The 24,358-nt window shown below is 56.3% G+C and overlaps 12 protein-coding genes across 12 annotated transcripts; 3 read left to right on the top strand and 9 right to left on the bottom strand.

The window, feature by feature from the left end:
* Window positions 1-25: 25 nt before the first annotated feature.
* MFIFM68171_04668 (uncharacterized protein) lies at window positions 26-1,640 on the bottom strand (the record flags this gene model as incomplete). Its single annotated transcript, XM_071060088.1, has 3 exons — window positions 26-1,124; window positions 1,213-1,444; window positions 1,502-1,640. The coding sequence occupies 3 exons, from the start codon at window positions 1,638-1,640 to the stop codon at window positions 26-28; spliced, it is 1,470 nt and encodes a 489-aa protein (XP_070916189.1).
* Window positions 1,641-2,222: 582 nt separating this feature from the next.
* On the top strand, window positions 2,223-3,218 carry RRP15 (pre-60S ribosomal particles component; the record flags this gene model as incomplete). Its single annotated transcript, XM_071060087.1, has 1 exon — window positions 2,223-3,218. One exon carries the CDS (start codon window positions 2,223-2,225, stop codon window positions 3,216-3,218), a length of 996 nt encoding a protein of 331 aa, XP_070916188.1.
* A 314-nt stretch (window positions 3,219-3,532) lies between these two features.
* Window positions 3,533-4,182, bottom strand: YAH1 (mitochondrial matrix iron-sulfur protein; the record flags this gene model as incomplete). Its single annotated transcript, XM_071060086.1, has 2 exons — window positions 3,533-3,875; window positions 3,929-4,182. The coding sequence occupies 2 exons, from the start codon at window positions 4,180-4,182 to the stop codon at window positions 3,533-3,535; spliced, it is 597 nt and encodes a 198-aa protein (XP_070916187.1).
* A 551-nt stretch (window positions 4,183-4,733) lies between these two features.
* MFIFM68171_04665 (Mitochondrial fusion and transport protein ugo1) lies at window positions 4,734-6,425 on the top strand (the record flags this gene model as incomplete). The annotated part of the gene is made up of 3 exons (XM_071060085.1): window positions 4,734-5,135; window positions 5,189-5,658; window positions 5,741-6,425. 3 exons carry the CDS (start codon window positions 4,734-4,736, stop codon window positions 6,423-6,425), a joined length of 1,557 nt encoding a protein of 518 aa, XP_070916186.1.
* Window positions 6,426-7,242: 817 nt separating this feature from the next.
* Window positions 7,243-8,280, bottom strand: CEL61A_1 (glycoside hydrolase 61; the record flags this gene model as incomplete). Its single annotated transcript, XM_071060084.1, has 1 exon — window positions 7,243-8,280. One exon carries the CDS (start codon window positions 8,278-8,280, stop codon window positions 7,243-7,245), a length of 1,038 nt encoding a protein of 345 aa, XP_070916185.1.
* A 1,663-nt stretch (window positions 8,281-9,943) lies between these two features.
* MFIFM68171_04663 (Trichothecene 3-O-acetyltransferase) lies at window positions 9,944-11,485 on the bottom strand (the record flags this gene model as incomplete). Its single annotated transcript, XM_071060083.1, has 1 exon — window positions 9,944-11,485. The coding sequence occupies one exon, from the start codon at window positions 11,483-11,485 to the stop codon at window positions 9,944-9,946; it is 1,542 nt and encodes a 513-aa protein (XP_070916184.1).
* Window positions 11,486-12,066: 581 nt separating this feature from the next.
* On the bottom strand, window positions 12,067-13,443 carry MFIFM68171_04662 (Heterokaryon incompatibility protein 6, OR allele; the record flags this gene model as incomplete). Its single annotated transcript, XM_071060082.1, has 1 exon — window positions 12,067-13,443. One exon carries the CDS (start codon window positions 13,441-13,443, stop codon window positions 12,067-12,069), a length of 1,377 nt encoding a protein of 458 aa, XP_070916183.1.
* Window positions 13,444-15,516: 2,073 nt separating this feature from the next.
* Window positions 15,517-16,359, bottom strand: MFIFM68171_04661 (Zinc finger protein-domain-containing protein; the record flags this gene model as incomplete). Its single annotated transcript, XM_071060081.1, has 1 exon — window positions 15,517-16,359. The coding sequence occupies one exon, from the start codon at window positions 16,357-16,359 to the stop codon at window positions 15,517-15,519; it is 843 nt and encodes a 280-aa protein (XP_070916182.1).
* Window positions 16,360-17,327: 968 nt separating this feature from the next.
* Window positions 17,328-18,734, top strand: MFIFM68171_04660 (DUF3669 domain-containing protein (Fragment); the record flags this gene model as incomplete). The annotated part of the gene is made up of 1 exon (XM_071060080.1): window positions 17,328-18,734. The coding sequence occupies one exon, from the start codon at window positions 17,328-17,330 to the stop codon at window positions 18,732-18,734; it is 1,407 nt and encodes a 468-aa protein (XP_070916181.1).
* Window positions 18,735-18,797: 63 nt separating this feature from the next.
* On the bottom strand, window positions 18,798-19,916 carry MFIFM68171_04659 (Mannosyl phosphorylinositol ceramide synthase SUR1; the record flags this gene model as incomplete). Its single annotated transcript, XM_071060079.1, has 3 exons — window positions 18,798-19,322; window positions 19,378-19,533; window positions 19,611-19,916. The coding sequence occupies 3 exons, from the start codon at window positions 19,914-19,916 to the stop codon at window positions 18,798-18,800; spliced, it is 987 nt and encodes a 328-aa protein (XP_070916180.1).
* Window positions 19,917-20,838: 922 nt separating this feature from the next.
* MFIFM68171_04658 (N-acetylgalactosaminide beta-1,3-galactosyltransferase) lies at window positions 20,839-22,292 on the bottom strand (the record flags this gene model as incomplete). The annotated part of the gene is made up of 2 exons (XM_071060078.1): window positions 20,839-21,648; window positions 21,705-22,292. The coding sequence occupies 2 exons, from the start codon at window positions 22,290-22,292 to the stop codon at window positions 20,839-20,841; spliced, it is 1,398 nt and encodes a 465-aa protein (XP_070916179.1).
* Window positions 22,293-23,166: 874 nt separating this feature from the next.
* On the bottom strand, window positions 23,167-24,169 carry MFIFM68171_04657 (Regulator of volume decrease after cellular swelling-domain-containing protein; the record flags this gene model as incomplete). The annotated part of the gene is made up of 2 exons (XM_071060077.1): window positions 23,167-23,830; window positions 23,892-24,169. 2 exons carry the CDS (start codon window positions 24,167-24,169, stop codon window positions 23,167-23,169), a joined length of 942 nt encoding a protein of 313 aa, XP_070916178.1.
* Window positions 24,170-24,358: the final 189 nt, after the last annotated feature.

The following is a 24,358-nucleotide window of genomic DNA, read 5'->3' as shown; positions in this document are numbered from 1 at the left end:
CTCTTTCTCTTTCCAACCAAACCGCTCAGCCATTCATGCCTAGCACCAACGTAACGACAGTCACCAATGTGACAACAATGGAAGCCGAGCCCCATTCTCGATCGGAGGCCGCAACCGTAGAGCTGGATGACACCGCGCCTCCGGGTGCCCCGGTAGGCGTCGTCCCAGGCCCCGGGGTCGCAACGGCAGGCAACTCGCCCCTGAGGGTATTCGGGACCTGGTCCTTGAATCTCTCGCTGAAGTACCGATTACACACATGCGACTTAAAGCACGTATACGCATCCCGAAAGACGGTATAAGTGTCGTGTTCGGCCGGCGCCCAGAGGGTCGCCCCCGCAAAGTCCCAGGTCCGTGTGATAGTTGGCGTCTCCTGGCGCTTCTCGTCCCAGAAGCGAGTCTCGCTCCAGCTCATGAACGGGATCTCCTTTCCGGAGAGGGCCGAGACGCTGGTGGCCATGCACTCAGGCACCGGGTAGAGCTGGATAGTGTGGGTTACGCCGTTGTGGACCGTGGTCGAGGTGCGGTGGCTGACAAGGCTTTCCGCGTACTCGAAGTCGTAGGTTCCGGACGGGCAGCAGATGAGATTTGTGACGGTCACGTCGTACGTCCTTGTCGGGGACGGCTCGCCGTAGGCATATGTGGGCTCGTTAAAGACGCCCCATGTGCGCGACGTTGCCGGCGAATAACCGGCGGGACAGGCAGAGTAGTAAGTGCGGAGGCCGTCAGTGCCTATTGTGGCGATCTCCGAGAACCGGTGATAATCCCGGTTCGAGACGTTTGGATCGCCAGCCTCGGTGAGGATACATTCCAACCACGACGCATCCGGTTCCGGGCGGGTGCTGGAGAGGAAGCATTGCGTGGAGACGAGCCACAAACTTGACTCGGCAAGGCACGATGGGGCCGGGGTAAACTGGGTAATGGCGTGTGGTGGAGGCGGAGTGTAGATGAAACTGGGAGGGCCCATGTGGGTTGGCGTCGGTGCCAGCGTATTTGGTGGCAGGGCAATTGGTACCGAAGCAGGTTGAGGTAGTGCCATCACCAGGGTAGATGTATTGCCAAACCGAAGCGGGGCTTGCCCAGATGGTGCCATGCTCGTAGTCCCAAGCCACGGTTGTATCGTATCTCTTTGTTGATGTGGTGCCACCGGCCAAGATTGTCCGCCAGGTTCGGTGCGTAACTGTCACGATCTGGTTCGAGAGCTCCTTGACCGACGTAGCCCTGCACATCCGATCGCCGAATTGCCCATCAAACCACCAGGTTCGGCCACCCGACGTGTACGTGACGGTGCTACGGCTCAGATTTGGACCGGCAAAGTCATAAGCGGCCGGGTAGCAGGCGGTCGAGATGATTATGACATCCTTAAGCAGGGTGCCCGTCCCTGTTGCCGCCCCCGTCATGCCCACGGGGCAGTCGCTGAAGGCCGACCCACGTATTTCTGGATTGTCTGGGTTGTTCATTCAACAGTTGTCACGGTCCGTAGAGCCCAAGACGGTGTAGGGACAGAGGGTTGGCTGTGACGGAGGCGTGCTGTCCGACCACACGCAGTTCACACTCATCGTCCATAGGCTTGATGCCGTAAAACACGTAGGATTCGGCGTGAAGACGGTCGTAACCGTTGCTGCTGTCAAGGACGTCGCCATGGCGGTGGGTGTGTAAAGCAAACAGATATCTAGCAGAAAGCGGGAGACAACTTTTCACCTGGGACTGTGTGTCCATTCTTAACCAATGTGGGCCTCGGCCTCAAAATCCTCCCCATGGACAGGTTGCACTCGCTGCCATATTGAGTTGGTAGCTATTTGCCAAGCAGGCTGACTCCATGGTGAAGGCTCGCTTTATCCCCCAAGAAGCATAGTGAACATTGTTGCATGATGATGGTATCTAAAGCCGTCGGCAATCGGGTCGCACAATTGATCAGGCGGTTGCCCAATTCCAGCTCTAGGTAAACAATAAGATGCAGGGTATCAGGGAAACTTTATTGCTGGATGCTGGAGGGTAAGCAAAGGTCCCTTTCCCACGCAATACTCAGGATATGAGAGTGCACATGTGGTGGGTTGAGTGGAGATGCCAATTGCGGGGCAGCTCTGAGGCTCTCAGCAACTGCCGCCTTCCACCGCCAAAAATTTCTGGGGAAGCCCCGAGTATGCAACCGCTTACTGCTCTCCGCGATCAGCTTCCCAGTTCCACCCCTTTCCACTGGAATTGGACCGTAAATACAGCACATGATGCCTGGCTCATCGACTAAAAAGCGCTCATTCAGCGACGGGCCCAAAGCCCGGGCGGCCCGACCGACAAAGAAGCAGAGGAAAATCGCAGCATACCACAGCAGCTCGGACGAGTCGGACGGCGACGATGACGGCGCACGCATTCCCGCCAATCTCCCCGACTCGGAGAATGAGGACCTAGACAACATCGAAGTTGACGACGGCGCCTCGTCGGCTCCAGATTCAGATTCCAACTCCGGCTCCGACTCACAATCCGACAGGAAACCACCAACATCCAGACGGAAACCCCAGCCCCAAAGGTCAGACTTCGTCGCCAAAGACGCCCCAGACTCCGACCATCCCTCATCGAGCGACAGCGGGGGGGTTGAAGATTCCGATGACGACGGCGACGAAGCGGACAGCCACAGCGATGCGGGCTCGGAGGTGGCCCGCGCCGGGCGCGCGCCCAGGCCCAAGCGCAACGACCCGGACGCCTTCGCGACCTCCATCTCCAAGATGCTCTCGAGCAAGCTGCCCGCCTCGCGGCGCGCCGACCCCATCGTGGCCCGCAGCGGCGCGGCTGCCGAGAACGCGCGGCAGGCCGTCGACGCGGCGCTCGAGGCCAAGGCGCGCAAGCGGCTGCGCGAGCAGAAGCGGCTGGCCATGGAGAAGGGGCGGGTCCGGGACGTGCTGGTGGCGAGCACGACGCGCACGCTCAACATAGCCACGGGCGAGATCGAGGAGGTCGTCGACGAGGGAGCCGAGACGACGGGCCAGCTCCTAGCGACAGAAAGGCGGCTGCGCAAGGTGGCCCAGAGGGGTGTGGTCAAGCTGTTTAATGCTGTGCGGGCGGCGCAGGTCAAGGCGGCTGAGGCTGAGAGGGCGGCAAGGAAAGAAGGCATCGTGGGCATCAAGAGGAAGGAAGAAAAGGTTACAGAGATGAGTCGGAAAGGGTTTTTGGACTTGATCGCGAGTGGTGGTGGGGGGTTGAAAAAAGGTGCTTTGGAAGAGGCGTGATATTCACGTGGCATTCATCTCAGTCATCTGGTCCGGGCTACAAGCGCCCAGTTGTCTGCAGAGCAGAGTCTCTGGTTGTCTATATACAGCCCCTTCTAGGGTGCTCCTATTCGTACATATACAGGTCATCCATCGAGCGCAGATCTCGGCATGGCACTGAGATGCTGCAGCACGTCAATTACAGACGTCATAACAAAAAGACGGAATCCAAGCCCATGCCCATGCTTTTGGTATCTATGCATGCTTGCCCTGTCCCGCATGTATCGCGTGAAACGCCAGCCGAAGAAAAGAAACAGAAAGGCTCTCTTAGGCCCTCATTTGAAGTCGCTCGACTGCAAATTCCTCGTCATGGCGGGCAACTTCACCCGCAAGCCGTCCAACTCGGGTGTCATGACAACCTGGCAGCCCAGGCGACTCGTCTCCTGCAGTCCAAATGCCAGATCCAGCATGTCGTTCTCGTCGTCGTCAGGCTCGGGCATCTTATCGTAATAGTCCTGGTCCAGGACGATAACGTGGCATGTAGAGCAGGCACACGAGCCGCCGCATGCACCCTCCATCTCCAAGTCATTGGCTTGGGCGATGTCCAGCAGATTGTCCCCCTTGGACACGGCAATCTTGTGTTCGGCACCCTCCTTGTCGATAAATGTCACATAAAGCCTACAACTGTCAGCGGCGGACAGACCAGTGGGGCAATTATTGCGAGTACGTACTCTTCACCGGGCTTCGGGGGCTCGACATGGCCATGCGAAACGGCAGAGGAAGCAGAGAAGCTCCGTCTTTGAGGAGCGACCGACAGCGCCGAGCGGCGCGCAACCGGCCGCAAGGCTCGGCCCGGAAGGGCCGGCAGCGGAGGGGCATTGGCTTTGGTGTACCCTCGCACGCGATGTGCAATCGAGTTGACGGCGTGCCTCGGAGCGAGCCTTAGACCCGGGAGGGTCTGCGCGAACAGTCTTGGAGTTGACATCTTGGTGCAGGGTCCTCGGCGGGGTGTAGACTTGGGGGAGCCGTTGGTGGGTAGAATGAGAGTTTGGGGCGCCCTTTAAGAGCTGTTCCGAAGCGAGGGGAAGGTCCTAGCAAACAGCCAACTTCACCAGCGCAAACAACCAACTGGAACACGAACCCTCCCCAAAAGTCAGTCTATGCAGCTGTTTGTTTGCAAAGGTATCCGTAGAATTGCGGGTTGCAATGCAGGCGCTCGGATAGAATGAGCCTGGTGCAACTCAATCGGCCGTAGTCCGACTCGAGCTCCGATAGGAAAATTTACAGCACCCTTGCAACCCTGTTTTCCCTTATCGGAGCCCCGCTTATGCAATACGAAGCACGAGGGCTGGTGTTTGAAGGTCCCCGGGCGCGTTATCGGCAAAATGATTTCATCTCGACTCGACTCGTCATGCACATGCACACACGAAAATCATCACTGAAGTCCCCACTCAAGCTCCCCACGGCCTCGCACGAAGAGGACTCGAGCGATAAGCATTCTTTTCGTGCCATGGTCGTATGCGCTCGACAGATACCATGGCAAACCACAATGACGGGGTCAATCCCCTAAGACCCTACTACATTCCGCCGACGATTGGGGAACCCCCCGAAACAATGCCCGCCCCGGGCCCGCGTGCCTTTACCCAAGCCAACTCGACGGGCAGGTACGCATCCAAAGCGCGCGATATATTTCCGGACATCGACTACAAGGACTACATAGCGGAGCCCTCGCCCTCGGCGGTCCAGACGGTCAAGGAAGTGCTGGACGAGCTACTATGGAAGTACACCTCGGTGTTGATGGCTCAGCCCTTCGAGGTGGCCAAGACGATCATGCAAGTCAGGTGTCAAGATGACTTGGGCGGGTTGGCGGCGGCAGCAGAAGCAGCAGAGGAGGCCAGGCAAAGACAGGCGAACCAGAAGATCAACATGTATGACGAGGTACGAGATTGTTGCGAGCCATATACGGGAGACCCTGCTAACACACTCAACAGGATGCACATTCCGATTCGGATTCCGATCTGGATGAATCAGCTTTCTTCACCTCGCATCAGCCGCGCACGCCGTCACCCACGCTCTCTCGGCCCAGGAACCCGAGGCAACCGACTCCGCTCGACTCGCCGAGGACGCTGGCCAAGCCATTACCCGCCCACCAACTCGCCATACGGACTCCCGATTCCGTGTTGGAGGTGATCGCCCAGCTGTGGCAGAAAGAAAGCGCATGGGGCGTCTGGAAGGGCTCGAATGCAACCTTCATCTACTCGGTGCTGCAGTCGCTGCTAGAGAATTGGTCCCGGAGTCTGCTCAGCGCCCTGTTCAATGTCCCCGATCTAGGAGTCAGGAACGACATGGATCGTCTGGTCGACTTGGCGTCACCCTACCCATGGGCGTCGCTCTTCGTCGCCGCGGCCGCAGCCGTCGCAACAGGGCTAATCCTCTCCCCGCTGGACATGGTCCGCACACGGTAAGCCCCACCTCTCCTCCCCCTTCGCCTCACTCTTCACCCCGTCACTAACGCTCTTTTTTTTCTTTCTCCCACCAAACAGCCTCGTAATAACCTCGACCACGGCGCGCGCCTCGAGACGGACCGTCTCGGCCCTCCGCAGCCTCCCCTCGTACCTCTGCCCCTCTTCCCTCGTGGTGCCCACCATCCTGCACTCCCTCATCCACCCACTCCTCACCCTCTCCACCCCGCTCGTCCTCCGCAGCCACTTCATGATCGACCGCGAACTCGCCCCCACCACCTTCTCCATCGCAAAGTTCTGCTCCTCAACCGTCGCCCTGCTGCTCAAGCTGCCCCTCGAGACGGTCCTCCGCCGGGCGCAGGTGGCCGTGCTCAGCTCGCCGGCCTATGTCCACGCGCTGGAGGCGTCGGCGGCAGCCTCTGCTAAGGGCGGTGGCGGCGGGAGAAAGCTGGACGAGAAGCTGGAGACAATCGTGCCTGTGGGCAGGTACAGGGGCGTGTTGGGTACCATGTACATGATTGTCAACGAGGAGGGGTCGCATGCCGTGGCCCCCTCGTCGTCGGCAGCGAAGAATAAAGGCGCAGGTGCTGCGGCTGGCAACAGGAAAGGCAAGGCTGCGACACCGACGACGACGGTCGCTGAGACGGTGTATCGTCGCGGTCAGGGCCTGGATGGTCTCTGGAGGGGGTGGAAGGTGAGTTGGTGGGGCTTGGTTGGGCTCTGGGCTGCGGGCGTGCTTGGTGGTGGGGGGGACGGCGAGTTCTAAGTTCTTCCTTTGCTCGCTCAGTCGATGGCTTGGTTGGTGAGAAGATCGGGCCCGAGGCGGACTACGAAAAAGTGTTTAGATAGGCCGTCCAATGCCTGTGTGGATGGGCAGGCACGGGACGGACGTGGTGTGATGTGTTTCATTGGCGTTCTCGGAGCGGCGTCGTTTGGCTTTGCGTCAGTGATTCCCCGCTCATGAATGCTATGATAGATTCTATGCCCTGGCTCGGATTCCGGGGGTTTGGGGCTCTCTCAGTATCATCTTCTTCTAACTTGGCAAATGTACGATAATTAAAACACGGTTGCTCCTAGATAGAGTAATCAGGGTTTGGTTAGACTGTGGTTGGCTTCTGTGGAGACATGATGTAGATTCAGTGCAACCTGTTGGATTCTCCCCTCCCCCTCTGGCTAATCCCAACTACACCACTATTACAACCAACATGTTAAACTAGAACAAGAGTGCCATGCAGCTTGGAAAGGAGCCAGACATTCTCGCCGTTGTTGATGCTGTTAAGTTCTTTGCTCGCTTTCCCAGAACAAGAAGGACAGGGGAGAAGCAGACACACAGCACACCGAAAAACTGTAATGAAATGAAGTTGGGGAATGAAAGGCAACGCTTTGCCGTAAATATAGACAAGAATCGGGACCAGCTCCCAGAAACTATGTACATTGAAGGTTGCATGGGTTCAACAAGGACCCATCTTGTGCCAGGCATCCGACTGCACCGCTGCTACAGTAGGTATTGCATCATCGCTGAACATTTCAGCGCATAGCCCGCCCACCCATCATACACTCTCCTCGACCCCATCACCTTCTTTTTACACGCACTGGTGATAATAGTCGTTGATGGCGGAGCAGCTCGAGCCAGCGACGCAGGCAGTCGGAGACACCCACCCGATACCGCCGCACTGTCCCCACCTGGTCTGCACGGCGCCACCAGCGGGAGGGGTGGTGGTCGGCTCGGGCGCCTGGGTGACCGTCTGCAGAGTGGTGGTGACGGCAGCGTGGCTGGTGGTGGTGACCGGGCCAGTCGGCTGGGGGTTGCTGCCGCCGCCGCCGGGGGCGGTGGCGGTGGCGGTCCGGGTCGCGACCGACTTGCTCTGGGCGATGCTGCTGACGGCGCCGGCGATCAGGGTCGGGCCGGGCACCGGGTAGTTGATGTTGCCGCTGTAGGGGTTGAAGAGGATGCCCGGGTCGGTGGCCCGGTAGAGCGAGGTGCCGGCGACGCCGCTCGGCGAGTTGCTGCCGCCGCCCGTCACGCGCAGGTTGATGCACTGCGGGTACGCCTGCGCGCCGTTGGGGCTCGAGCCGCCGTGCAGCGCAATGATCTCGTGCCGGAGCACGTAGTTGCCGGCCCGGAGGTCCGGCGGGATCTGAACGAGCCAGCTGTTGCCGTTCGCCCGGAGGTCGTCGGCGGCCCAGGTGCCGGTGTTGCTATTGTAGCCGGCGCCGTCGATCTTGAACCACCTGAGGGACTCCTTGTTGACCGTCTCGCAGTCGCCGTTGCATGCCGCCAAGTAGTCGATGACCGGGCCGATGTGGCTCTCAGGCCACTCGGGCGTCCATACGATGCTAATCTTGTCACCGGCGTTGACGGTGGCGTGGCCGCCTCCCGGGCTTCCGGCCTTGTGGCAGATGATATCGGAAGTGCCGAAGTTGTTGGGCTCAACGAAGCCGTTGTCTTGTTGCGCGGCCTTCCAGCCGATCACCGTCGGAGGGTTGGGCTGATACCAGTGGGTTGTAGGATCGTAGTTCTCGTAGTAGACGCCGTTGACAATGATGTGGCTAACGTGGCCGTGCGCCGCGACAAGGGCAGCACCTGCCAGAGAGGCGAGAACAGCGGATGTCTTGGACATGTCGACAGCCTTGCAGGGCGTCAAAGAACGTAATGAGCTGATCAAGGACTGGACAGACGGGATGTTCCTGTGGGCTTGGAGACTGGTTCGACAGTGAGGAATCCGGACACCAACCACGGGCAGCACTCCCTAGTCTTTATAGGCCACGTCGCCCGTCGCTGTCAACCAGAATCACGATCGCCTAGGTTACACCCGTGATCATAGGCATGTTAGAACGGGCCATTGCAACACTGGCTAGGCGGGGGCGAAGACGTCCAACCCTGGAAGGTCTCTAGGAAAAGCTCGTCCTGCTGAGCATGCCGAAACGGAGACCGGAGGATATCCAGCTGCGTAGCAGTGGGCCTCCCCAAACGGGAATCGAAGCCCACCGGGTCTGTGTTATCTAAGCGGGGCATGTGGGCGTGGCGGTTTCTTGGCCTTGGGAGCAGGATGGAAAAATCGGACTGGCCCCCGTCTTGGTGTTTCCTGTCTTCCGGGAGACAACATCGCTGTGCCGGTAGTTTTGGAACCTCAAGGGCGCGAAGTCAGATGCGATTGGGGGAAACTCATGGGCCCAGTGGATGGCCGGTCAAGATGGCAGTTCCCGGGAAACCAATGGCCAGTCCAGTCCCGATCCGGACGGTTTAAGGCGTGTGGGAGTCTTTGCTTCCGATCCGGGTTGGGAAAGTCAGGCCGGCAAGCGAGCATCGAGCGCGTGGCTCCCCGGGGAGAACCAAGGCCGTTTGTGGGGAAATGTAACCGCCCATTTCGAACGGGGACTAGTCTAGGTGGCATCCGAGGCTCCACCGCATGCAGGTTGGATTCAGGCAAAATCTCGACTGCCCCTGGTGTTGGGCCCCCTGCGACCTCGCTAAGTTGCGAGGACAGGGGCTTGTGGATTGCTTCCAACGAAATGGCGGCTCCAGGTCGTTGATGGCTTCATTTATGCGGTCCCGGGCCCAAGGTTCCCCTAATATCGACTGTCATTAGCGATTCTCCTGCAATACCGACGCGCAGGGCGGGACGGGTAGTGTTATGCTTTTGGCAGTCTCGGCTAATAACTTAGATGGAAACTTGGGGGGGAGGGAAACCTGGGAAACGCGTCACTACAGGCGTGCCAGTCGTTCACGTGGGGATCGCCAAGGTGTCTTAAACTGATGCGCGCCAAGTGGTGCGTCTGATGAAAGGGGAATGAAAGGCCGTAGCTGATGGGGGGCCAAACCACAACTGCTCGCATAACGCCATCTCCTCAGTCAGTCTGTGCGAAGGAAACTTGATTTCCAACTCAAAAGGGTGACGACGTGCGGCAACTCGGCGCGATTTCCAATCAACGATCCATCACAACCCCTTTGGCCCTCCCAATGTCCGAAGCCGCCGAGATCATGATGGAGCCTTTACGTTTGCTTGCTTGTCGTCCCTCCCGTGTCTCTGCCTCTAGATTATTCGACAAAGACCTTGGCAGAGAACTAAACCAAGAGTAGGATGACTACTGTTTCACACCCCTAATCTGGCCCTCTTGGAGCCAATGCTGTCAGAGTTGTAGAAGAGAGGGTCTGGCCGGGAGTTCCAGTCATGGAAATCGATCGCCTGAATCTAAACGGAATACACCTTTGCTTGAACCGCTAATCGCCAGTACGCTCTAGAAGGCCCAAGACAGGTCCTCTTCGGAGGTGCAGCCGCCTCGTCAGATGAGGTAGCTAGTCCAGATAGAGTCCTTCTCAAGGGCTGCAATATCCTCTGGATGCAACACGACAATGACCTCAAGGCTTTCCACGGCTGCCACGTTTGTCCCGTCATTCAGTCGTTGTTCTACCAAACCCCGTTTCCGCGGCAAAACAATCAACAACCCATCCACCATCATCCACGGCACCCTCATCAGCTCAGGCTTGCCAACCCCATCCCCAAAATCAGCATCATACAAGCCCATGTTCGCCCAGCTCGTGATCGTCAAGTCAGCATTATGAAAGGAGTCCCACCCGGGCCTGACATCCGTGAGGTCCGGAGCCTGGTCGATCAAATCCATCACCTCAGCAACATAACCCGGCGTGACGCGCTTGATAGCCTTCGCGATCTCTCCGACCACTCGCGCCAGACCCGAAGCCTCGTCGTCGATAGCTGCACGACACTCCACCCCCGCCTTTCCCACCGCCGAGACGGCCATCTCCACCATGCCAAACAAGTTGACGTTGCCTAGGAAAGGACGCTCCGCGAGGGCACTTCCAGGATGCAGTCGTGTCCGCCCGTTGACAGCAAACCCGAGTTTGGAGATAGGCGCGCCGAGTCCCCCTTGCCCCTCCCTCCTCGCCGCGCGGACGCGTGTGACGCACGACCACATGATGGCGCACAGTACGCTATTGGTGGTCACCCATTCCTTTTGGAGGGACGCTGCTCGCGATGCTCGGAGAGCCGTCTTTACCGCATCCAACTTCGAGCCGTCAAAGGCGAATAACTTACACGCGCCCATGGGTGATGACGGGGGCGGAGCCGGCGGACCCGCGGTGGCCCTGAGCTCCGAGCTCAACCGGAATTCTGGATGACTGTTGAGGAGCTCGCGGAAAGGGCGTCTGACATGCGGTGAGGCCGCATCGTCCTCCGCCGTCCCTGCCTGCTGGGTGGCCAGTCGGAGTAAGCGGTCACGGTGCAGCGGCTCCTCGCCATTCGGGGCTGAGATGGTTGAAAGGTCGTCTGACCGCGTACACTCCGCCCAGAACCGGACCAGCTCGACTACGCCCGTGCCATCCATGACTCCGTGCTGGACGCAGAGCCCCAGGGCCAGGCCGCCATCCATGACGGTGTAGTTGACCGCGAAGACGGGAGCGTCCGGGCTGGACTGGAGATCAGTCACTGCCGGGAGGGGCATGATGCACCGGGGAAAGTAATGTAACGGTGCGCCTTCCTCTCTGAAATTTTTGAAGTCAATTCCAGGGAAGATGATGTTCTCGGCTTCAAGTCCCTCGGCTCGCATCTCTGTGAGCTCAATGTCCTTGTCTGCTGCTGACCATTTTATTGCTAGCCGGCCGCGGCTAGCAGTGTCAGCCTCGGTCGCAAAAACACGCCCTTTGAGATAAGGCAGTCGCTGGTTAAGTCTCTGCAATCCGGCTTTGAGATTGTCGACAGCCTTTGTCGGGTTCGCAGTCTCAAAGAGAAGGATGATGCTCGTATTTGTCCTGGGCATATACTGATCCAGAGGGGAGAGGAAAACGCTTTGCGACTTGGTCGAGGCCATGGTTCTGTACAATGGAGCAACGGGTTAGTGCGGTTTGATAGAAACTGACAGCAAATCTTTAGCCACCCAGACACTGAGCTTTGGTGATTTGGGTATGATTGTTGTTCGTTATCTGTATTTCCCGCTAGGAATCCATCCACCAATGACAGTGAGACATTTACCGATTGACTCACTGTCCGGCTGAGCCGCAGAAGGTTCATGCAGCTGATTCAGCGAAGGGAACATCAGATCGGGCATTGAATTTCAGACACCTTGTTCTAATAGAGTGATGGTAGGCGGTGGATACGCGCAGGTAGTCTTGCATTTGCATCATCAGATATTCAGAGGAGCTGGTCTGCCTTTCGACGTCACCGGATAAGGACCCTCTTTCAAAGACTCCTTCGCTTGCTGTACCTGATGAAACCCCCAAACCTGAACACATAAATGTCAAAAGCTTGATATCAGATTTTCGGATTCAGGATCCATCATATTGGCTGAGGGCAGCATTTATATACTGCATTCTCAAGGGGGAGCCCAACGTAGGAAACTCGCTTGCGGAAGCACCATCACCTGGCATATCTAAACCAACTCTGAATCACGGATCATGGATTTGAGGGTGGGGCTGGGGGGGTCACTGATACGCTTGGCATGGCTGGGTCTTGTTGTGCGGCAGGAGACATGCCGGTTGCTAGACCACGATTTGGCCGGTACTGCCGTTTCGCGAGCCAGTTCGGAGTCCATGTTGGCGCACCGAGCTCGCCGCCCCTCCCCCCAAACGCAAGGAGCTCCAGACGGCCTGTGTATTTCAAGTGCTTCAGAAAGACTCCCTTGTATATCTCTCCGCAGGACAGCCGGTAATCCGGAACAATGAGAGCGGCAAACTTTGACGGAACAAGTCCAAGGAGGGCGTACACAAAGTCCTTCTCGTCAGTGCACTTTCGCTGCAGGATCGCGTTGAGCATGAGCGGGAAAGATTCGTCTCTCCACTCGAGGCAGAGGGGGAAGACTTGTCTAAGCAGCGGTGTGATGTCGGGCGTAAAGACCTGGTTTTTCTCCTTCAGGCACAGGACAGCGGATCGGAACATTGGCCACGGTATCTCATCAAACCCGCATTGGAGAACCGAGCGCGAGTTGGCAAGCTGGATCTCCTGAAATATCCACAAACGCTCAAAACAGGACCGACCGAGGAGATGAAATACCGCGTTCCAAACTCGGCTAGGATAGGGAATGTCGCAAGTGGCCAGGTACCACTCGGGTTCCTGAGCTTCAGGCGACCTGTAACCAAAATTGCTCTTTGTAACAATGCCTTGCTCCCCTATGTACTTCAAGCGGTCCAGGGCGAGTTTGCTATCGTCTGCCTCTTCTCCGAGCCAAACGACAACTCTGTATGCCTGCGCGTAGATGGCAGCCATGCGCTGGACTTGCTCAGACCTTTCGGTGAGGTCTTCTTGGTTGATGCAGACAGCATCAACCCATAGCGTGCGTGTACGATCTGAAACACGAAGATGCATCAAGGCTAAGTAGAGATTCGTCGTGATTTGTAGCTGCGTGGGAGAGCGGGCATTCTCGTCGACGACGATGACATGATGAGACTTATCTGGCTTCCCCCAGACATAGGAAAGCGCCTCATAGCATGGCAGACACTTCTGGCCATCGATCTCTAGCTCCACGTCGTACAGTGCTGAATCAAAAGCCGGATCCGGATGTTTCCAGACCACTTCTTCCGACTGTGAGCAGTGAAAGACGTAGCGCCCCTCCAGTGTCTCGTGCGCTTCCCATCCATCCGGGAGGGTACTTCGGAGTGCCCCCAACGTTAGCCGCCGAGAAGTTTCCGGCTGAGGCGGAGGCAACGGCGCCGCGGTAAGATTGACATAGAGCGGCTGATCGGAGATTCCGGGTAGTAACTTGATCAATCGTATCTCCCGCGTTTCCTTCTTCAGTGGAGAATAGGTATATCTGGGGAGCGAAGCAGTGTCCATCGTATTGCAAGGGCTTCTGCTTAGGTCTGATAGAGTTGGCACGGGATCTCGGGACAAAACTTGCTTTCTAGTTCACCGGCCAAGTGTTATGGCGCGCCGTCCGAGTCGCAAACTGTTCAGCTCCGTCGATGCCCGAAACACGTGATTCTAACAGACATATCCAATCAGTGAGGTATGATGTGGCACTACCAGGTGCCATACATCCACCCGGGTAAGCCACATCCGTTGGATCGGTTTGGCTTGCTACCCCTTCTAAAAACTTACCACAAGTGGTGCTAAGACGTTGGTATGTCGGTTAACGAGCTAAAGTGAGTTGTGGAAGTTTAAACACGGGTAATTGGTATTACTCGTAACATTGCACAGGTTTGAACATGCTCTAGTAAACCCCCAGCCGAGGATACTAGTATCCGCTCGCGGAGCATCTTCCCTCCCTTCTCTCCTAGCTGCCCTCGGCTAGAGCGACAGAACGACAGCGCCCGCAAGCCCGAACAATACCGAAAGCAGGGCAGGGGCAGCAAATCCCATGGCTCCATTCGTACCCGACTGTTCACTGTCACTCACATCTGTCGGCACAGCCCCCGACCCGCCAGCTCCACCCCCGATTCCAACATCAGCGGTGATAGCGGCCCAGACGGACGCCGGGCAGTCATATCTGCTGATGGAACTGGTATACCGTGACATGGGGCTCGGTGGGCAGAAAGTCTCATAGCAGCTGTTTTGAAGAGAACGCGTTAGCTATGAGTTCATGGGTTGCGGTCTCATGATAGGGGCTAACAAACCTTGCCATCTCAACTTGCTGTCGGCAGTAGCATGAGGAAAAGACGTCGTCGTTGCCCTTGGTGGCGGCACCTTGGCACGGGCCGTCCGAATGCCACAGGCGGTCGCTTACAGCGAAGACGCAGCTTTACGCCATGTTAGTTTAGTGGTCAGTAACACGGAGGCTTGGCCGCAAATGTGCGAAATGGCGGTGGATGGGGTACCTACTTCAACATATCCATGCCGGTAACCGGGGGGCAATCATTAAGGAAATACGCCTCGGTTGTCGTGGGGGTGTCTGTTGGTATGCTGGTTGCGGGTGTTATGGTGGCATCTTGGCTCTGGCAGAGAGTGCAGAGCCAGAGGAAGACGAAAAGGAGTTTGGCGAGGCGATCCATTCTAAGACTTGGCAAGATCATTCGACTGTTGCTGATGGCGTTTCGCCTGGGAAGTGCGAGCGAGACCCGCATTGCCCCTCACTCGGAGCAACTTGAGTTTACTTATATAAACCGACAAAACCGACTCACCGCTCGGACAATCATATCTCACTTCTAGGCGTTTTTCAGCCCCGACAATAGGCGTCGCTTGGCATACGGGAAGCGTCTGGTGGCGTTCATCACATCGCCAGGGACAGCGCAAAGAACGTCCCAGGAACCCCGGAGCGGAAAGTTCCGGGAGCTGCCGGCGTAACCCATTTGCTCGAAGGTCTCTCAACGATAGCTTTCAGCAAACATGGCGTGCGGCTGAGGGCTGTGGCGTGAGCCGATGATGGTTCAGCCACTCCCAGCCTGGATCCCGCTCCATACCCAGCAGGAAGATGGCTGTGCTTCAGGTCAGAATCACAAAACAGGAGAGAAGCATTGCAGCTTTATTGTGGACCAATTAATCCAGCCTTGGCTCGGGGCTGAGGTCGATGATGGTTTGCGCTTGATTCGCTGGTGTCACACAACACACGCCCGAGCCCGGCCAGTATCATCAACAAACAAATCCCGTCTTAGCCCAAGCCTTCTAAATTCTGCGGAAGCCGTTCAGGTAACCCAGAACCGGATATTTATATTCCCTGGGTAGGCAACATGGAAACTCGTAAGTAAGGTAATAAATTAACCAAGTACCGCTATCACTCTTGTCAGAACCCGGGCGGTCCTCATATGGGAAGATAGTCAGTGAAGAGATGAGCCACGGTACGGCCAGGGCTAGTAAACAGTGCCCTCGCACAGCCACAACCCTGACCGTCACATCTTCTGATCCTGGCAACTCTGCAGGGTCACTTGGACTTGCGTTATAGACCTGTTATAGACCTTCAAATCTTCCATTGCCTCAAAGCACGGGACCTCTTTTATACGCCCCGACAGTCTCAACGATCCTGGCCACCAGCATTCCAGGAAGCTGCCGAACCTCCTCGCAATCGTCGTGCAGAATCGACCCACTCGCCTCGAGATATCTGTCGCGGAATACCTGCCAAAGCCTTTCGTCCTCCGGGCATTTGCAGTCCGGATTCGGGTAGAACGGATCGTTCCGCCAGAATCGCTCGGCAGCAACCTTGACACCCGCCCCGTTCATATCGAGTGCCTTGCAGCAGTCGAAATCGAGAATCCACATGACGTGAGGGCCCAGAACGCCGGGGGTGAAGTTTTTACCGCCGATGCTCGGTTGTGTGATGTTGGCGGCGGTAGCGCGGGGGCGAGAGAGGACGAATTCGACGTCATTCGCGTCAATCCTGGCTGCCCAATGGAGAAATGCGAGAGCATCCGCCATGGCGAGTGCGTACTCCTCTGCCCGGAGACCAAGGTGCTCAATCTGGTCGACGTGGAGCGGGTAGTTGCGCAAACTGATCGACTTGAACCTGCTTCGACCTGTGCGTGGGCCGCTTTGACGGCGGCGGCCAAGGTATGGGCGAATGAGACAATGGTCATTTCTCTTGTCATTGACGACCGACTCAACGCCTCCATCCCAAAACTCCTGAACCAGACGGCGACGGACTTGCCTGGGCAGCGGCATTATTCGTTCACTGATCAGCGCCTCGCACGCTGTGGACCCGGCCGGCAATCTCGGAAGAATGGCTGACCATCCGCCAGATTGCGGAGCCAGGAATGCGAAGTTCAACGGGATATTGACACGATATATTGCAGGATTGTTGCGACTAGATTGAAGTGTCGACATTATGTGACGGTGAATGCGGCCCTCGTTCGAAATGGATCTATCCGGCAGGCCGTCACCCCGCTTCAGCACGAGCGCCGAGGAGCATAGATCGGGGCTCTCGCTCGCGTCAGCCCAGACGGTCCCACATGAACCGTGACCGATTCTCTCCAGCGGGGATTGTGAGTTCATGGTAGTGAGCTGTGTGATGTGGGCTTCTATATCGCTGTCGTGTGTTTTGTTGGGTGGAGGAGGAAAGATTTTGGCGAGGTGTCTATTTGCGGAGGCCGGTCTTTTAGAGAACGTCAGTATGATTTATAGTTTGATTCCAATCGAAGTTTAACAATTCATCTGAAGCAAAAGGTAACGTAGCTAAGGTACATAGTATTATTAACTTGGATAATAATAATTATCACTTAATTGTTATATTCAACAGGGCTCTCAGCCAGAAACTTGCCTGCACTGCGGGATAATGTCCGCAGCGTATATCGCTCCTGCACCATAAATCGAGGGAGTCTTAACCCGATATAACTTGTATTCTTCCCATTCTTGCCTAGTTTCATGCCTACAAAATAGTTCAACACCTTCCACGTCTTCGATGCGTGTTACAGAGACGCTGCGATGATTCTCCTCGACACACTCTCGACAAATCAACGGTCGTTCATCTTTCGTGCATTGCTGTCGGCTGTAAAAACCTAGTATGTATATTCTCGTTGCTAAATTTTCTGGGAAGAGAGATCCCTACCGATCGATCGTCGCTTGAAGTTTTCCAAACATTTCCAGGTTAGAGCACAATGTCAGATCTGCTAGCTAAGCCAGCATCGGATGAGGCTGATGGAAACGAATCACCGCAGCCGGCTAGAAATCGTCGAGACATGGGCTCTACCTCAAGAATGGGAAGCCAGGCGTCGGGCTCGGATCCCAAACACCCCGCGTTTTCGAGCGTGCGTCGCTCGCTCACATCCACCGATGAATCGACCGAGTCGTCGTCGATGGAAATGTCTCTGCGCCGCGCCATCCTGCAGAATTTGACACTCGAGGACCGACTAGAGAGCGAGGTATCTCCGGAGCCGCCTGAGGAGCTTCTCAAGAGAATGCTGTCCGTCAAATCAGTCGTGTCTACAAGTTCTTCGTTCGCTCAGCAGCAGCAAGCGGTCGCCGGAACCAAGGCAATGTTCCGTGAGATCGGCACCGGCTCGATCGGCAAGATATTTGAGCATCCCGGCACCATTTTCGTCTACAAGCTCCCCGTTGCAAACCAACCCGAGAAGCTTTGGAACAATTACACCAAACATATGCGGGTTTACCACAGTTTCAAGTCGATGCCCTACACTACGTTTCAGGTGGAGATCCCCCGATGCTTTTGGTACGCAACACCAAGCACCGAGGCCTTCTGGAACGATTACCTCGAGCGCTTCCCGGACTTGCCTCATTTCCCACGTCTCCGTCGCCATGCCCTGTGTATGGAGCGCATATTCCCTCTGCCGCGCCCTATCCGGCATGCACTTGTGGACAAGTACTGTCCGCCACAGGCTCGGCAATCTATAAAAGAGAGCCAATCGAACAAGGACTGCTTGGTACGTCCCTGTCTTGGACGCATTAAGTACGGTACGGGAGGTCATTTCTTCACTCTTCGCAACTTCAAGCTCCATGCAAACGAGATCAGAGACCTAGGCCTTCCAGTCTCAGAGCTCTACGTGGCCATGGCTCACGCCCTAGCTGTTATGCACTGGCACACCAAGATTGACGGCATGGACGTTGAATTTGTTCTTGGGAGTTCGCCGGCTGAGGAACAGATGATCAGAATCGAGATTGATCCAGTGCGCATGGAATCTCTCCCCCCCCCCCAGACCAGCACTTACGAGGAAGCGACACACTCGCCCCCTAACTTCATGAAGCGAACCACGGCGCTGTGGGTGATAGATTTCGATGATTGCAGCGATATCTCGCTGGACTCTTCCGGTGTTGACATGGCAGTAAAAGCCTTCCTGGATACGAACTCCTATTGCCCGAAGCCAAGCACCGGAGAAGTATACATCGAGACGTTGTGGAAGTCCTTCGCTGAAAGCTACATCAAGCACAGCGACAGTATCCTGGGTGAGATCCTTTCCCGCCCCGAACTCAAGACTCTGCCGCGCGAATTTGTTCGGAAAATTGCCACAATATCGGCGGTTAGACGTCAAGAATCGAGGGCGACAAGGCCGGCCGTCTCATCAGCAGTTGGGCCTAGCTCAAGACGATACACACAGCGAAACACCAGGCCAACTAGTCACCCGCTGAGTGCCGCACCTCCAGGTGGCAACCATCCTTCCTCATCTACAGGTTCCTGGCGCAGGGGTAGCGGAGCCATGGGCTCGTATCGTGGAGGCCGAAGCTGGAGGAGTGGTAGGATGGATTAGAAGAGGCCGGATTCAGAAATGGTGGTCGGCGGATAGCACATGGACCGCTGTCATCATGATTCCCTAGATTATAGATCTGCCAGGGCTAATGCTTCTCAGTCGAGTGTAACCAATGCAATACCTTCTAGAGCATCGAGAACCCAACCAGAGAACGAGCGCGATGCCGCCAAATATTGTGGCCAGGAACAGGAACAGGTGGTCGCCAAGGAGCAAGAACAGGCGATTGTCCCAGTTGACCCAGGTGCCGCCGCGTTCTTGTGTGAAGAATACCCAGGGGTCGGCCGTCGGGCGGTCGTCCATCATCATCCGGTACAGCCGGTGTTCGTGGGTGGCATGTTTGCTGGGCTTTGGAAGCAGCGCGTGGTATTCCTCCCATATCGCCGTCTCGAACCATTGCCCGCTCGCATAGCTGATGGTGACGTACGGGAAGACCCAGTTCCAATCGTATCGGAGCAGCGACAGCGTCAGCCGGCTCCAGAAGGGGTGGTTCGGTCGCGCAGCGAGGATGTTATTGCTGAGGGCACCGCGGCCGCCGTCGGTAATCCACACGGGATAATAGAGGGTAGGGGTCAAATCGGTCTTGCAGCCCTATGATTGGAGGTTAGCTGACGGCGGCGCCAAGAGACCGGGGTGTTGCACCAACGTTGTCGAGATCCATGTAGATGCCGCCGAAGTGCAGGAGCAAGAAGTACCGGACTGCATCGACCCTCTGCACTGGGTATCGGTAGCCATCGTATGTGCGCAGGAACCAGGGGTATTCGGCCTCGATGAACTCTCGCGACGCTTTCTCCGTCCAGAGCTGCAAGATTGTTCAGCAAGTGCCTCCGTAACTTGCGCCCGGGAATAACGGTAGTATTAGCGGGATCATTGGCCCACCTTGAAGTCAAAGCCGGGGTTCAGATCGATGCACCCCTGCCGAACGGCTACCCAGTCTAACGGTAGCGTATCATTCCCCGGATCGTGCCAATTGTGGAAGACCTGGTGGACGATTTTGGGGATGGATTGGGTACGCGTCTCGCCCGTGGCATTGTAGGTTTCTGCGACTTCGTCTTGGGTGATTGCGATACCAGCATGCTCGAAGAAGAGTTGTTTGAAGAAAAGCAATCGTGAAATCGCATAGCCGAGGGATGTCACCAAGGCAATCGCCCAAAGCACAAACGATATCTTGATGGGAAGCCGCATATTGGTGGCTTCGCCGGAGACCAGGGGGTTGAGTGGACAGAGAGAACGTCTGGCCCCCAATGCAACGCAGTTTGGACAAGTGCTTGTGGTGACACAGTGCGCCATGATCTAGTGTGTACGGTTGTTAGGCATTGAACCTGAATCACAACATAACGTACGTTCCGCAGACAATAGAAATGACGAAATTTACAGACTAAGCTCAGCTCGATCGACGGAAATTACCCATACATACTATGATAGCAGATAGAAACGATACGTATGTCGTGGAAGAAAAGGACAGGTACACTCGAACAAGGGACTAGGCTAGACGACCTGTTTTGACGTTCTTGAACAGCTTGCCGCCAATCTGTTGCTTTGCATTATCAGATTATTATGGGATATAGGGTGAATCTATCATTGTCACGTCGCTCGCTCTGCCGGAGTAGAATCTTGAGTTCTCTTGTACAACAAGCATCCTCGATCGCAGCGCAGGCCTCCTGTCATCGGGCGGACACGGCGCCGGAAACCTCTAAGTCAGGTATCATGGATCCTGCTTCGTCGCCAATCATCGCATCATCCATCCGCTCCTTTATTAGATATTAATGCCAGCGTAGCTTTTATATCGTCAACATGTCCTGTCTTATACGGCCATCCTCGAGCGCAAACGGAACGGTGCAGCGGCTCCGTAGTCGACACCGCTGATTAAAGAGTCCTTCTCGAAGGTGCAGCCGGACCGCTTTTAGCATTCTCCCGTTTTCAGGCCTGCCGGGCTATGTTGGAAGTAGTCTTGTCAAAAGCCGTCGTGAGTCGACGGACAAGACCCTGCATCCATTTCCCGCGCCTGTTCTCAGCCTGGCCGACCACTCGATGCAGTTCATGGATCCGTCCATGGAAGTAGTGCAGAGCTGCGGCGTTTGACTTGCAGAAGAACCCTCTAGCCGCGTCAATATACGATGCAGTTAGTCTCCAGATATTTCGCGCGTGGGTTATTGACTCCCGAGATCTTGCCATTCGCTTCCTCACCCACAATCATCCACGGGCTGATATGGCACTTTCGTGTCTCTGACTCCCAGGTCCATGCCAAGCAAGCTCGGGCTCGACGGTCGCAATTTTTCATGCATTCATCCGCAGTCACCACGTTCGGAATAGTAAGCGTAGACTCGTCCAGGTCCCCGACATGGTCCCAGTTCCTGCGAGGAGTGGCATCCCTATGTCGCCAAGACGGTGTCGATCCGTATATATCCCATAGGTCGATCCATAGAACCGGCCTGGTGATGTTCCGGAACTTTTCACCCACTTGACGCATTTTCGAAGGCACCGGCAAAGTATGGAATGAGACGAGTGGCGAGCAGATCCTGTCGGCGCGGATCTTGCTGAGGACAGGAGGCTCGCCGTTGAACAAGTGGCTATACGCCTCGTCCAGATATATCCCGATCTTGAGCAGGGCTTTGGCCAGCAGTCGATCGCCCCATGTCTCGTCAAGCGAGTCAAGATAGGCGGACGCGAGGGCACGCGAGTTCTTAACAACAAGGGAGTACATTGCTGCGTGCGAAAGGATGACGGCAGATCCCCCATGAGCAAAACGGGCCTTGAAGTCGCCAACGGCATTGCCCAGGTAGTGAGGATGCTGTGCGTCGAGATGTTCGAGAAGTGGCTTCAGTGAGGGCTGCACCACGAACGTGTCGTCATCTACTAGGAGGTACCACTGCTTGTCGGGGAACTTCTCGTAGGCGTACTCAAGGCCTGAGATAAACTGGGGTTATGTGAGCTAACCGCTAATCAAAGGCAACGTCTCGGCAGATATCTTACCTTGAGAGCATCTAATTCCCACCCAAAAGACCTAGAGAGCTGGCGCCCTAGCGTATCATCCCCAGCAGCAACGGCTTCCGCCAGCTCGCCGTACTTGAGAAACCTCGGATGCGACTTGTATCTGGACAGCGCTTTATGGCCGAGTGACGACTTGACCATATCATACGCCGGCATCTCGCGGCCGCGGTAGCGAAAGTGAGATCCTGGCTGGGACGCATAATCGGCGATGACAATGATATCCTCGAACTCATTAGCGTCGCTGAGAGAGTCAAGCCATGCCGGAACCCTCTCTTTCGTGCCATATCCCGTCTTTAAGATGACTAGCACGTCTTCTCCTAGGTCGACTGGATATTCCGGGTGAGCATACACCCAGTTCTCACTAGAACCTGGCGTTGCTGCGGTCTTGAGCCTCATGAGATTAAATCTGAAGGCCAACCGTACGGCATTATCATACGGAAGGACAAGCCATAGCAGAACGACGATGACCAGGGCGAGCCATGTCAAAGCCCGGAAGCGTGGGAAGGGGAGTGGGCGGGGGCGCGGACGCGGGCCGAGACCCACGCGACGCCAGGAGTTGTCAGAGGCCATGCTGCCGTAGAACGAACACAGAGTCAGTTTTGAGGAACACCGCAGCCGGCCCCGACCACAGAGCAGAGTTCAGCGCATCCCAAGTCGGAAACCAAGGGTTTCCAGTGCCAGAGTGGGGTGAAGCAAACGAACCTCATCGCGGCACAGCAGCCCAGGGAAGTTTCACAACGCAAACACCCGCTGGCTGTCCCTGCTGCTAGTTCTTCTTCGTCGTCGATGGATAAAAAGACGTCAAACATATAAGGAATCGGCTAAAACGTGATCCCATGTCAGCCGCAGTATATAAAGACAGACACGGGAGGTCCCGTTCGGTGTATTGTTCATTAAGACTGATGCAGTTGGTTCCAGCAAGGCGCCTTCATGCAGCGACCTTGGCAAATCCTGGCCCCTGTGATTGACGTGGTCGGAGATACAGCAAGGCACACCATGCGGATATAAAGACAAATCGGAGTCTTGCCAAAACCGAGAAAAGACAACTGTTGCTAGTCTACGACATCGAGCCGCTGATATCGCTAGGTACAGAAGCCTGCATCTTATTCAATTGCCATTGTAGGAGTCCGAAGTGTGATCCATTCGTATCCTCTGTGACTTAGGGTTAGGGGTTGTCTCAGCAGGGCTAATTCGCAATCAACTGTTGGCGGTCACAGCCCTTCTCACCAATCATCATCATACACCGCAAGGGGATAGATCATCCCAGCAGCGCTAACGTAAATTCCATAGGGATCTCAACAAAGGCGGTTATTCTGAGAAACCGCTACGTTATTTGACGATTTGCGGCTCCCGAGTGCGGCTACCCACCATGAAAAACACCCATGTTGGCAACGGCGTTTGGGCCCAACACCGCACCACACAACAGAATCTTAGCGCTTCATTTCTATTCCCTCCTGGGCCTTTTACTCTCGCCTTCCTCTCCAGCCCCATTCTCCTTTACCATCTCCTCCTCATCCTCAACCCGTGAATGGATTGTGCCTGCCCCGTCCCCAAGCTCACCACTAACACCTCCCTCGTCCCCGCCAATCCAATTCCCCTCCTCATCAAAATACTCGTGCACATTCTCGGCAGTAATCCACCCCGAACTGCCCGGTAGAGCAGGCGGCAACCCTCCGTCAGATGCCCCCGCAAAGACGCCCGTGAACCCTTCGACCGCCTCGTGTTCCCCCTCAAAGATTATCTGGGCGCCGTCTTCCCCATCCTCCTCATCACCGTCTTGAACTGGATCGGGGTTTAGGTTGGAGCATTCCGAAATGGCCTCAAACAGCTTGGTTGTTTCGGATTTGGCGAGTAGTATGCTGCCGCCTTCCGACCCGATCGATGTCGAGGGCTGGGCTTGTTGCTGCGGGATGAGGATGAGTTCGAGTGTGTCAAAGTCGTCGTCGTCCGCGCCGCCCGCGCCGAGCTCGAGCTGGAGGTAAACGGAGGGGTATGCCGTCTGGTTGGTCGGGTCGCTGGGGCGGAGGGTCTTGATCGCGTGGATGCTGATCTGTTGGTAAGGGATTGAGACGCCACATTCGGCAGAGGGGCAGAAGACGGCGAGGTTTCTGTCGCGGGAATCAGCATGTGGAAGGCGGTAAGACGGGCGGTAAAAGAGCAGTCTCGTACTGGGAATTGACGAAGAGATCGACTTTCTGCTCGACGTGCTCTTCCGTCAGGCCATTTAGCGCGCCGTTCTCGGGCGCTGTTGGCGCGGAGGAGAGGTCGGCGGGGAAGAAAGGCAGCTTGCCCCGCTGCGACTTGGGGACCCAAGCTTTTGCGCCCGTCGCATGATAGTATAGCACAGGCTTTCCGTCGTAGAAACTCTCGGGCGTCTGTTCCTGATGCTCAGCGAGCGGGGTGTAATCGCTAAGAGCGAATGGAGACCGGACAGTCGCGGGGCTCATTTTTTGCAATATGCGGGCTGTTGCTTGCTGGTCGCGATGTGGGAGGCCTGGAGCTTCGAAACTTTGGTTTACGCTCCCATATCAGCTTATCGCGACCGGGGTTCTACCTGCCGCGTACCGAGCAAGGTCCCACTAACCAAGTTCCAAGACCACAAGACCACCTTACTGTTGACACCACGAGCACACTAG

Source organism: Madurella fahalii (assembly GCF_045866475.1).
Source record: "Madurella fahalii IFM 68171 DNA, scaffold_2, whole genome shotgun sequence".
Taxonomy (NCBI): domain Eukaryota; kingdom Fungi; phylum Ascomycota; class Sordariomycetes; order Sordariales; genus Madurella; species Madurella fahalii.
This window is presented reverse-complemented; position numbering and strand designations above follow the sequence as displayed.